Consider the following 10754-nt stretch of genomic DNA (forward strand, 5'->3'; position numbering starts at 1 on the left):
AAGATGATACAAAAACAAAGGAGCTGTGCAACAACAGTTGAAAGGAAGGAGGGGAAAAAAGAGGAAATAAAAGTTGAATTGAAGATACAGCACCCCTAGGAGCACTGCCAGGGTAACTGTGCTTGCATGGGGTACTGGCAGGGTATTCCCATGGTGTAGCTTTAATTCATACCAGCAAAACTCTGAGTGTGTTTCTGCAGAAAGGAGAGTTTGGGGGTTTTCCCCTCAGTATAATGGCATCTGCAGTGTGGTACTGATGAGGATCACACTTTTCTCTCTGTCTGTTGGCCATAGTTTGCAGTGTAGATATGGCTTGAGTGCTTAGCCATGATGTAACTTATAAAAACATAAGTAGTTATTCTGTAAGTTAAGAACTTGTATGTTCTTGAACCAAAAACCTTGATATATGTAACAAATACTAAATACAAAAAAAAAAAAAAAAATCGGAATGTGCAGCAGTACTAATTATTTGGCAACAGGAAAATAATTCCTTGCTTTTGCAGGCTCCAGGAAGTAAAGCACAGTAGCTGGAGGAATGGGTGCAGTGATCAGTTGAGTAACATTGCCATCAACTGTCTGTGTGAAACCATTCCAGCTACCTTGGTCACCTTAGCAGACAATCAGGAACTGATCCACATTCCTGAAACAATTATTCTGGCAGTAAATTGTATTCCTGAACAGCAAGCTATTGATGATGGTGTAATAGTGTAAGAAAAATAGCTGTTTGAAGGAGATTTATCCATGGGGATATTTGCTGGTCACAATTTTTATGCCCCTCTACAGACTTTCTTCAGTGGCATAAAAAGCCCAGTGAAAATTACTCAATGAAGAACCTCTATTTTAGACTTATGACACCAGTCTATATATTAAAAATCATGTTAATGATGAGAAATGTGTTTTTATAAGAGTTTATTACTGACTATTACCTAAGAAGCAGAGATTGTTTCAATGCCCAGGTATTAGATCTGTATTACTCTGGCTGTTTGGTTCGTACTGCAGACTGTTGGAATGATGCTGTTAAAGCAGATGACCTGTTTTGCTCCAGACAAGACTGTTTTCTTCCTGAACTGCTACTTAAAGGCTCTTACTTGTTCTGCTCCTTTTGTATATTCTATAGAGGATTTGGTACAAAAAATATACCAACAAAACTGGAGTTACTACTGAAGATTTTATATTGTGAAGATGTTTATTTCCTTGTGTTTATTTTATCACACTATAAATCTGACAAGATACTACTTTTCCTCTGAAGAAATACTAGGAAGGATTCTAGTCCTAATATAAAATAGAAATTTATGCTAACAAACCCAAAATCTGTTGTCTGTGTATATATAACTTGATCATCCACATGCTTTCAATTGGCTTTCCTTCCAATGTAAATTTTTCTACATCTCCTGTCAGTTCCATACACCTAAAAAAGTCCACCTGTTTCTCAATAAGAGTAATAAGAGACACAACAGATTAACTGCTGGGTGACAAAAGGTACTTGAGGCAGCGTTCCTGTTATCTGTTAAGCCCCTGCAAGGGATATGAGGCAAAGATTATAACGAGAAAGCTTTGCAGCCTTGTCCAGTGCCAGGGACTGTCCTTTGGAACAGCCCCTTGGTGGCTGTGGATGCACCAGAGCCTCGTGTGTGAGTCAGGTACAGCTGAGGTGACTCCAGCATTGCAAAGGAGCATGGGGGAAAGAAAACAGAGCTTCAACTCTGCTCTAGTGGGGAGATTCTGAGCTCTCCTGTAAGGCACTTCTTAGTCCTGTCTGAATCTCTGCATACTCTCTGTGCTGGTTTTCTTGCAAGAACTACACTCACAGAGATCTGGGATGTTGGCATTGCCATCAAACGGTCTGGAGGAACACAAAGCTGGGAACTGAAACTTGAATAACCTTAAACCCAAAAGACCTCTTTACAGCAGAAACAGTTGCACCTTTTGCTGTGTGAAAGTTAGGCATATAAAAAGCATCTTAAATAAGTAATGAGGTAGAATGTCTTGAATTTATTTTCCATCTTAGCATTTAAATAAACTATACAAATTTTTTTAAAGAAAAAACATACTTTCATGATCCAAAAAGTTAAATTGAGAGCTACAGCAGTAGCACCAATAAAAGTAACAAACCTGATTTCCTTGTAGGAGTAACTGTAAATTTATGACATTGCTAAATTAAAAGTCTGCTCTTTTATAGTTTATATTCATTGCATGCTGTATTAAGCCAAAATATTTCTTATTCATAGATTAACTTAACTTTTCCAAGACAGCTCTATTAGCTATGCCAAGTACCTTTCAAGAGAAAATTATTAGACTAAGTCAGTTAAACCACATTTGGTAAAATTTAGTCATGTCAGACCAAAACTTTTTCAGAAAAATGTCCTTGGATGAGACTGATATGTGAAAAAATCAAATTTGAGTCACTAATAATAGTCCTTGCAGTTTTATCCTATTAATGCTATACTGACCCAGTAAAGTCAGTCTTCAAACATGCTGTTCAATCACATCTTACAGGACTAGCCTGGCTCATTCATTTTCAGAGAGATGTTCCAGTCATCTGACTTTTTCTATTTTGTTTTAACATGTCACGTTAATGTCGACATTTTATTAAAATACAGCTGCCCTAAAATGTGCAAAGATAGAAGCAAGGCTACTAGACAGAATATACAGCACTGCAGCCAGTATCACATGCAGAAATTCCAGCAGTACTGAAAAGGTTTTAATGAGTCTGCCCTCCTTGGCTACCCTGTGTGTTCCTATTTTCTCTAATCAGTACTTCATATGACATGGCAACAAAGGACATATTCTTAGCCAGCTTCTTTTTTGTTTTGATTTGGTTTTGGTTTTGTTTAAATAACACAATAGGAAAGGAAAACTTCCATTTTTCAGGATGCTTTTACCACTCTTTAAAATCAGTGTATGTCTGTATAGTTCCTTCCTGTCTGGATAAGTCTTGATACCATCAACTATTCTACTATTGCTCCAAGGGCACTAACAGCAGAAAGAAAATATAAATCACTACATAAAGCAACTTGCCAAGAAACAAGGGTATTTTAATTTCTCTTTGCACTGGCCACACTGATGGAGCAACAAATTTTGTTGGAAGACATCTGATGAGAAGGAATAAAACCATACATAGAAAGACAAAGAGCAGGAAAAAAATCCAGAGAAGAGTGAATGACTAAGACTCCTAATTTCATACATATTTAAGCCTTGGTTATGCATAGCTGTGTAATCCAGAGAGCAGCTTACCTGTGTGATGGATGCAGACAACCTAAAGCTGCCAGGGCACACACAGCACTGTGAGAATGAGACCAAAATAATTCCAGGTTAAATTTTATTTCAGAACAATGTACTTATCCAGCATGGAAATCAATGGAATAAGCATTCTGCAATTAAGCTATTTCCATGTAGTCAGTCAATGCATTCCTAAACTGGAGATGCAGCAGTTCTGCCTTTATTAGTCACACACTAGAAAGAAGTGGTTTGATGTGATAATCGGTGGTTTGCTGGAAATAGCCATGCTCAAGACAGAGGATGAGGAAAATGAGCAGCAGAATACAGTCCCTGGACTCCATGAGACAGACCCTGATTTATTCAGAGAACCAGTGGGCAGGATCCCATGGGAGGCAGCTCTGAAGGCAAAGGAGCTCAGGAAATCTGGCAGCAGGTGTTTAAGGACAACTCCTCCAATCATACAAACAGTTCCTCCTGAATACTCAGTAAAACAAGTAGATCTATCAGGAGACTGGCCTGGCTAAACAGGGAACTTATGACAGCACTCCAGTGCAAAAGGACAGAAATATGGGAAGTAAAATCAGGGATAGTCTTCAAAGAAGGAATCTGGAGAACACGCTCAATTTTTCATAAACATGATGGTGTGCTGGGGGACCAACTAGATGGGTAACCACTGTTCAGATAACAGGACTTGAGGGCAGAGATTATGGCTTGTACTCCACCTGAAGGCCAGTAACAAATGGAGTGCTGCTGATATTTATCCAGGACTATGCTCTGTTTAGTATCTCCAACAATGACCTGAAGTACGGTCATATCAAGTTTGCAGGGGGCATCAAACTTGGGACCAACCATTACCCTCATGAACAGAGAGACCTAGATAGGCTGGAAAGACTCGGCAACACAAACCCGTCAATGCTCAAAAAAGCCAAATGCAAATCTGCACTTGGGAAGGAGCAGCGGCAACACAGGTTGGGAAATGACTGGCCGGGGAAGCTCTGGAAAGCGCCAGGAGCACAGCAGGCTAAACATAAGCCACCCCTGGAATCAATGGGGCCATTCCAATGGGGCCAGCAGCACCCGGGGCTGGACTACGAGAGCACCATCCATAAAACAAGGCGAGCCCGACTAAACGTTTTTCACCGTGAAGACACGGTGGCTACAACTGCGAGCAATCCGGCATGACCTCCCTCTGGCCGTGGTGCCGAAGCGAGATAAACTGACGGCCTCCGGCACTCTGCTCCGGTTAGCCGGTGACCCCGCCGGGCAAAGCTGCCTGCAAGCTCAGGACGGGCCCGCCGCACCCCGGCTCCGCAGCCGCTGCCGTGCGCAGGGCAGGAAAGCACGGAGCGCACGGTGAGCCCGAGCCCCGCTCGCCCCGCCCCGGCCCCGCAGCCGCTGCCGTGCGCAGGGCAGGAAAGCACGGAGCGCACGCTGAGCCCCAAGCATAGCGAGCCCTGCCCCGGCTCCGCAGCCGCTGCCGTGCGCAGGGCAGGAAAGCACGGAGCGCACGCTGAGCCCCAAGCATAGCGAGCCCTGCCCCGGCTCCGCAGCCGCTGCCGTGCGCAGGGCAGGAAAGCACGGAGCGCACGCTGAGCCCCAAGCATAGCGAGCCCTGCCCCGGAAGCAGAGCGTCCGGGTGCCCCGCCCCGGAAAGTGGCGCGCACGCAGGCGCGGAGGCCGCACGTGGCGGGAGCGCTGTCCCGGTGTCCCGGTGTCCCGGTGCCCGGAGCGGTAGCGCCATGGCGAGCGGGAGGAGCCCGCTGGATCGCGCCCAGGTATGTGGGACCGGCGCGCCCATGGGCTGCGGGGAGCAGGGCCGGCGGGAGCGCGGCCGGGCCGGGCTTGACCCGCGGCTGGCGCCGCTGTGGTGCCGTTGCAGGTGAAGAAGGCGGTGGAGGCTCTCTTGGCTTTCTCCAGAAGCAAGGCAAAGGGAGACGCGCTGCTCCTCAACGAGGGCGAGAGCGTTCATCTCCTGGTGACGGTGTGGAAGGTCCCGCAGGCGGCAAAGCTCATCAGAATGTAAGACACTGATATCCGGCCGCATGTTTACAGGGCTTGGAAAAGAACACTGCAGATTGTGAGCTCAAGGGGTTTGACTGCCACGGCCTTGTCCTGGGAGCTTCTATGCCGTGGCTAAGAACTGCCGAGTCAGAAGCTGCTTTACCCCTACTTTTGCTATAAGTACTACTTTTGCTGGGCTGTGCCAGCTTATTGCATGCAGGATGCTGGTTCTGTGGGTTGCCGGTTACAGGGTATGTGCCTTTCAGTCCTTAAGCTTTAGAAAATATCTAGATATTACCTATTTCTATATCTAGAAAATATCTAGAATCACCTTCCTTGTCTTGACTCACCACTACCAAATCATTAGTAATACTTCTTTGTTTTAATAACCAAACCTGAATATGAATTAGAAGTCTCTTTTTAGGCTGTAGCTGCACTACATTGAGAAAGTTTACATCTGTTTATCAGGGCCACGGTGTTATAACTTTTTTTTTCTAATGCATGGATGCAGCCATGGCATGAAGGGAGGAGCATGGAGGGTCCTCCTCCTCCTCGGACCCGTGTGGTAAGGGCTGCTGGCAGGATAGAGGATTCCACTTTGGGTCTGACTGGAGCCGTGGTGTTTGATGGTTTCACCTTTAGAGTTCTGTATGCTTATCAACTGTAGGTTCCACTGAGAATATTTAATAGTTAACAAAGTGTACATACAGGCAGGTTGTTAAAGGGGACTCATCTTCAGTGTAGCCCTAGTTCTGGGGAAAACTTCTCTTATTAGACATTTTTTATATATCTCATATTCTCATTGTAGACCACTGCCCCATGGCATTCGACCAGAAACAGCTGATGTTTGCCTGTTCACAAAGGATGAACCAAACTTATCAGCAGAACAGACTGAAAATCTGTACAAGAAACTTTTACTCCGGAATGGGATCAGAAGTATTAGCCGGGTAAGGGTGGTCCTTGTTGGTATAATACAGTACTGTCATTTATTTTCTGTTGTATCACCATAAAGAATACAAGTAGTTGTTCTTTTCTGCTGTTTAATATTCTAATTCTCATTCACATACACTAGTAAGATTTTTCTGACTACTCAAACTGTGATGTTTCTACAATGCAAAATTTACTCAGAATAATTTCTTCAGTTTGAAACAGGATTTTTAGTAATCAGATACAATTTCTAGATAAATGTTCAATATTTAGTTTGAGTAACCAACTGGGAGAATTCACGTTTGATTATTTATGCCACCAGCAATAAAACTGTATAACAACATGTTATATTTAACCTTGATTTGGATGTTATTGATGTATGCAAGTTCTGTTTTGTGATGTGCAGTTATTATGCAAGAGATCCATATTCTTTAAACAATAGGAAATGGATACTTTGTAATGGTCTTCAGCATTCTGAAAGAATGCACTGTGGTGGACTGTCAGTTATGCAGCTTTAATCTGTGCAGTTCTGAGAAGCATTTCAGGTTGCATTTTCAGCAGCAGGGGCTAAACTGGTGCTTGTGTTGCAGATCATCTCCTACAAAACCCTCAAAAAGGAATATAAAATGTTTGAAGCCAAGCGGCGCCTCCTGAACAGTTTTGATCTCTTTCTGTCTGATGACCGAATTAGAAGGCTTTTGCCCTCACATCTGGGAAAACACTTCTATGAAAAGAAAAAGTAGGTCTTTAAACTTTGGAAATCCATTCTTACATTATCTTTTTTAAGATCAGATTCTTCTTAGTAATGGAGGAATTGGTTTTCTTTTGGGTTTTCTAATTGTTTCCTTTTTTTACCCCTCTCCCTTTCTGTTTTAGGGCACCTTTATCTGTAAACCTGAAAGCCAAAGATCTTGCCAAGGAACTGGAAAAACATATCCAAGGGACTACACTCCCAGTTAACAACAAAGGGTGCTGTTAGTAAGTACAAATAGATTCATACATCACTTGAAGGATGGTTCTGTCATAACTGTAGGAATTTTAAGTGAGTTATTTTTATTCCTTTAGTATGTGAAAAAAAGATATTAAGGGTTACCATTCCAAATGGAGGGCATTTTGAACTTTTACCTGTATAGCTAAATTAGTAGTTCTACTTAAGTTTTACTGTGAAGTTGAGGGGTTTTGTTTCTTTTTCCTTTTACCTAAGGAATTTCTAGGCACCTGTCACTGTGAAAGTGTATGTACAATCTTAGTTTTAATGTAATTTAATATTATTTTCCTATTTCCAAAATATTCTAGTCTAGTAAGATTTTTTTTTCATGTATTGTGTATCTGAAAGGATCCAAATTGATAGTAATGCTTTGTAATGTAAGGTAGAAGTTGCATACCTAAATATTGGAAAGATGAATACAGGTGAATCCCTTCTAAGTGTTATCACAAAAGATTTCTGCAATAGCCATCCCTCCTTTATGATAATTGCAGATAAGTGGGCTTTTTGCATTTCTGGGTATGCCTAAACAAAACAAGTGACTTGAAATAAGTTTATTTGCCCATATATAATTATTATTAACTTCTTTTTCCAGTACAATGCGCATAGGTCACACTGGGATGAAAGTGGACGAGATACTTGAGAATATCATTGCAGCAGCAAAAGTGATTGGTGACAAGTTACCAAAGGTACTGCTGAATGAATCTATTACAGATAAATAGATTCATTCTTCAGCCTTATTTTCACATAATATACTGGTTTTGTTTTTGCAGAAATGGAAAAATGTAAAAATTCTTCACCTCAAAACACTTAAATCAGTTGCACTCCCAATATTCACTGCGGATATCTCCAGTCTGGATGAGCTTGACAAACAGCCATCCCTCAAGAAAAATGAAGTAAAGGTAACCAAAATTTCTTCAAACTTTGCATAAATTAAATCTGTACATTTAGGTGTAGTTCTTTGTTTTCCTTCTACTCATTGTTATTTTGGGTTTAAATGCATTAGAACTGGTCCCAGGTTTTTATGGCTAAAACTGGTCAGACACTCCTACCTCAGTGCTTCAAATACTCAGCAATGATACTGAAATTATGGCAGATTTTACTTTATGAAATTAAAGTAAACTGTAAATAAATCATTTCTAGACCTGAATTCAAAGAACCGGAGTTTCATTCTTAGAGCTTTGCTTCTATCCATATTTACCTTCTGAAAATACACTCATTAATGTATATGTGGATTCAGATTATGCATCTGTTTTTTGTTGGTTAATCGGTGGCATCTGAATAATTCTCAATCTCATATATTTGTGTATATAGGGGGACCTCAGACTTGTTAAAAAATAATAATGGGCTATTCCTTTGTACTAACTTCTGTTTATATTCATTTGTCTGAAATTAAATTGGGACCGTGAATATTCAACTTAGAGACTGTAAGCTTGACATTACTGTAGTTGTGAGCTACTTATAATAAACTTCTGCATGTAATGCATTTTTTCATATTTTACATATGGCTAAATGAGTCCAGGTCTATTGAATAAAAATCTTTAATCTTGGTACACTATCTAATTTTTAACCACATTAAAACAGTTATTATACATTTAGAAATGGCATGGGGATTTGTGTGAGATGTACTTCTGATTAATTCTAGAAGGTAAAACCCAAGAAAGTGAAGAAGACAGCTAAAAAACTGAAATCAAGTCAAGTCACTGTGACAAAAGAAAGTAAAGCTGCTGCTGGTACCCAGGAGCCTGTGGTAAAAGAAAAGATAGAAGTGGTCCAAGAACCAGGTGATTGTGATGACGAAGAAATTCCACAACTGGTGCCTATACAAACAACGAGCTCAGCTGACCTGAAGGTAATTGTTGAATAATATTAAGGAACTTGCATTTCAGTTAAAGCTAAAGATTTTGAACTGTTTCATTTTTTCATTGTTTCTTAGGGAACAGTATGTGGTAGCATACTTCAAGACTAGAGCACAGTTCAGTTGAAAGTATTGTCATTTGTAATGGTTTTCACTGATCCTTCTTCCTTAAAAACAGGAAATATGTTTCTTGGGTGGAATGGTAATTTTTTTGTTTGTGTTAAATACAGAAAATGGGACCAAATTCAGGAAAAGGTGACAATTTGGGCAAGAAAACCAAAACACCCCTTGGTAAGAGAAAGAAAACATCTCTAGTGGTGGATACTCCAAAATCAAAACCTGAAGTTACAGAAGAGAGTGCAAACTTGGAGACACCATCAAAAGAGAAAAAAGCCAAGCAGGTCAGTAAGCCAAAGGAAGCAATAAAAGAAAAAGACATGAAAAAGGCTCCAAAAAAACCTGAAGCAAAGTCTTTTGCAACACCCAAAGCTGGCAAGTCACTACAGTCAGCCAGGAAATCTTCAAAAGCACAGAAGCAGACACCCAGAGAGGTGCGCGTGCCACAGTCAGCATGAACATTGTCTGTTTAACATATTTTGTATCATCTTTTTCAGTAAACACAGTTATTGATGAAGTAAAATACCTTCTTAGGAAATCTGATCCCAAGAGCTTTTTTGCACCAAGGTCTGTAATGATTCATTGGTTTCCTTCTAATTTCCAAGCTGGTACAAATAAACTCCCTGTTTTAATGGTCCCATCACATTATTTGTCACTGGCCCAAACCAAAAACACTCAAATTTTTCAGGTGTCAAAGGGAAGAGAGAGGTTTTGCTTTAACCGTATACATATATTTTACAACATCAAGCAAAATCTTACCTTCAGTTTTGGGCTTTATTTCTGCTACCAGAACAGTTGAGAGTATTCTTGTATGATGGTCACAGAACTGTTGTTCTTCCATCTGAAAGCCAAAGGCTGTGTGAATTCCAGTTGTGCCAGCCAAGTGAACTTGTCCTGTTATGGCATGAAAAATACATACTTCAGGACTGAAAGGTGATGTATTTGAAATTTTACACAACTGCTTAGTTGTTCTCTGTATGATAACTTGTCTGTCCTTTGCAGAGTGAGAATATGAGGCAGATTTGTGTTGGAAAATCCTAGTGGTAAAAACTCCAAATAGGAATAAGAGACAAGATTAATCAACAGGAAGTAACCAGCCTACTTTTTCTTTCAAAAAACTACCACATCTCCTTTTTATCCTCATATCAAGATATTGGCTAGGAAGAAAGTGGGTGCTAAATAAGAATATGAAAATATTCTGCTTGATCTGTGGTGTCAACTTTTTTCGACCTTTTTGTAACTTTTCAACTATTTTGTGAACCAAAAGCTGTGATAGTAATCCCAGTAAACCAATAGCACTCACTGGCACTGGAAGAGTAGCAGCAGTATCATTTAATGCACACTATTTCCACTAAAATGTGGGAAGTACCCATTCTCTTAGGCCTGGTCATAGTTCCTGTTGGCTTCTAGTTGCTGGAACAGTGACTTATGCATCATTAAATAAGGTGTTAGATATAAAGCCCTTGTGAGAGCAGGCACAGGAGATACTACATCTAAATACAGTTCTTGTGCTTGAGGACTTGGGAGTGTAAAAAGATATGTATCAGGTCATTAATACAAAGACAAACTGAAATATGTGTCTTGCCTTTAAAATATGTGTTTTACTTACTGAATTTTACATCCTGCCTTGACAACTTGCTTCCTGTT

General features: G+C 40.6%; 1 protein-coding gene across 1 annotated transcript; it reads left to right on the forward strand.

Moving 5' to 3' along the window:
* The first annotated feature begins 4895 nt into the window (after positions 1-4895).
* Positions 4896-10628, forward strand: RSL1D1 (ribosomal L1 domain containing 1). Its single transcript, XM_058816088.1, has 9 exons — positions 4896-4994; positions 5099-5238; positions 6029-6167; positions 6738-6886; positions 7024-7125; positions 7728-7821; positions 7906-8034; positions 8778-8984; positions 9221-10628. Exons 1-9 carry the CDS (start codon positions 4959-4961, stop codon positions 9563-9565), a joined length of 1341 nt encoding a protein of 446 aa, XP_058672071.1. The 5' UTR covers positions 4896-4958; the 3' UTR covers positions 9566-10628.
* Positions 10629-10754: the final 126 nt, after the last annotated feature.

This window comes from Ammospiza caudacuta, chromosome 17 (assembly GCF_027887145.1).
Source record: "Ammospiza caudacuta isolate bAmmCau1 chromosome 17, bAmmCau1.pri, whole genome shotgun sequence".
NCBI lineage: Eukaryota > Metazoa > Chordata > Aves > Passeriformes > Passerellidae > Ammospiza > Ammospiza caudacuta.

Bases quoted from the DNA above. Each gene is read 5' to 3' on its own strand.
- RSL1D1 (XM_058816088.1), top strand. From the start codon at position 4,959: ATGGCGAGCGGGAGGAGCCCGCTGGATCGCGCCCAG. The intron at 7,126-7,727 runs GTAAGTACAAAT...TTCTTTTTCCAG, and splicing joins AACAACAAAGGGTGCTGTTA to TACAATGCGCATAGGTCACA. The intron at 8,985-9,220 runs GTAATTGTTGAA...TGTTAAATACAG, and splicing joins CGAGCTCAGCTGACCTGAAG to AAAATGGGACCAAATTCAGG.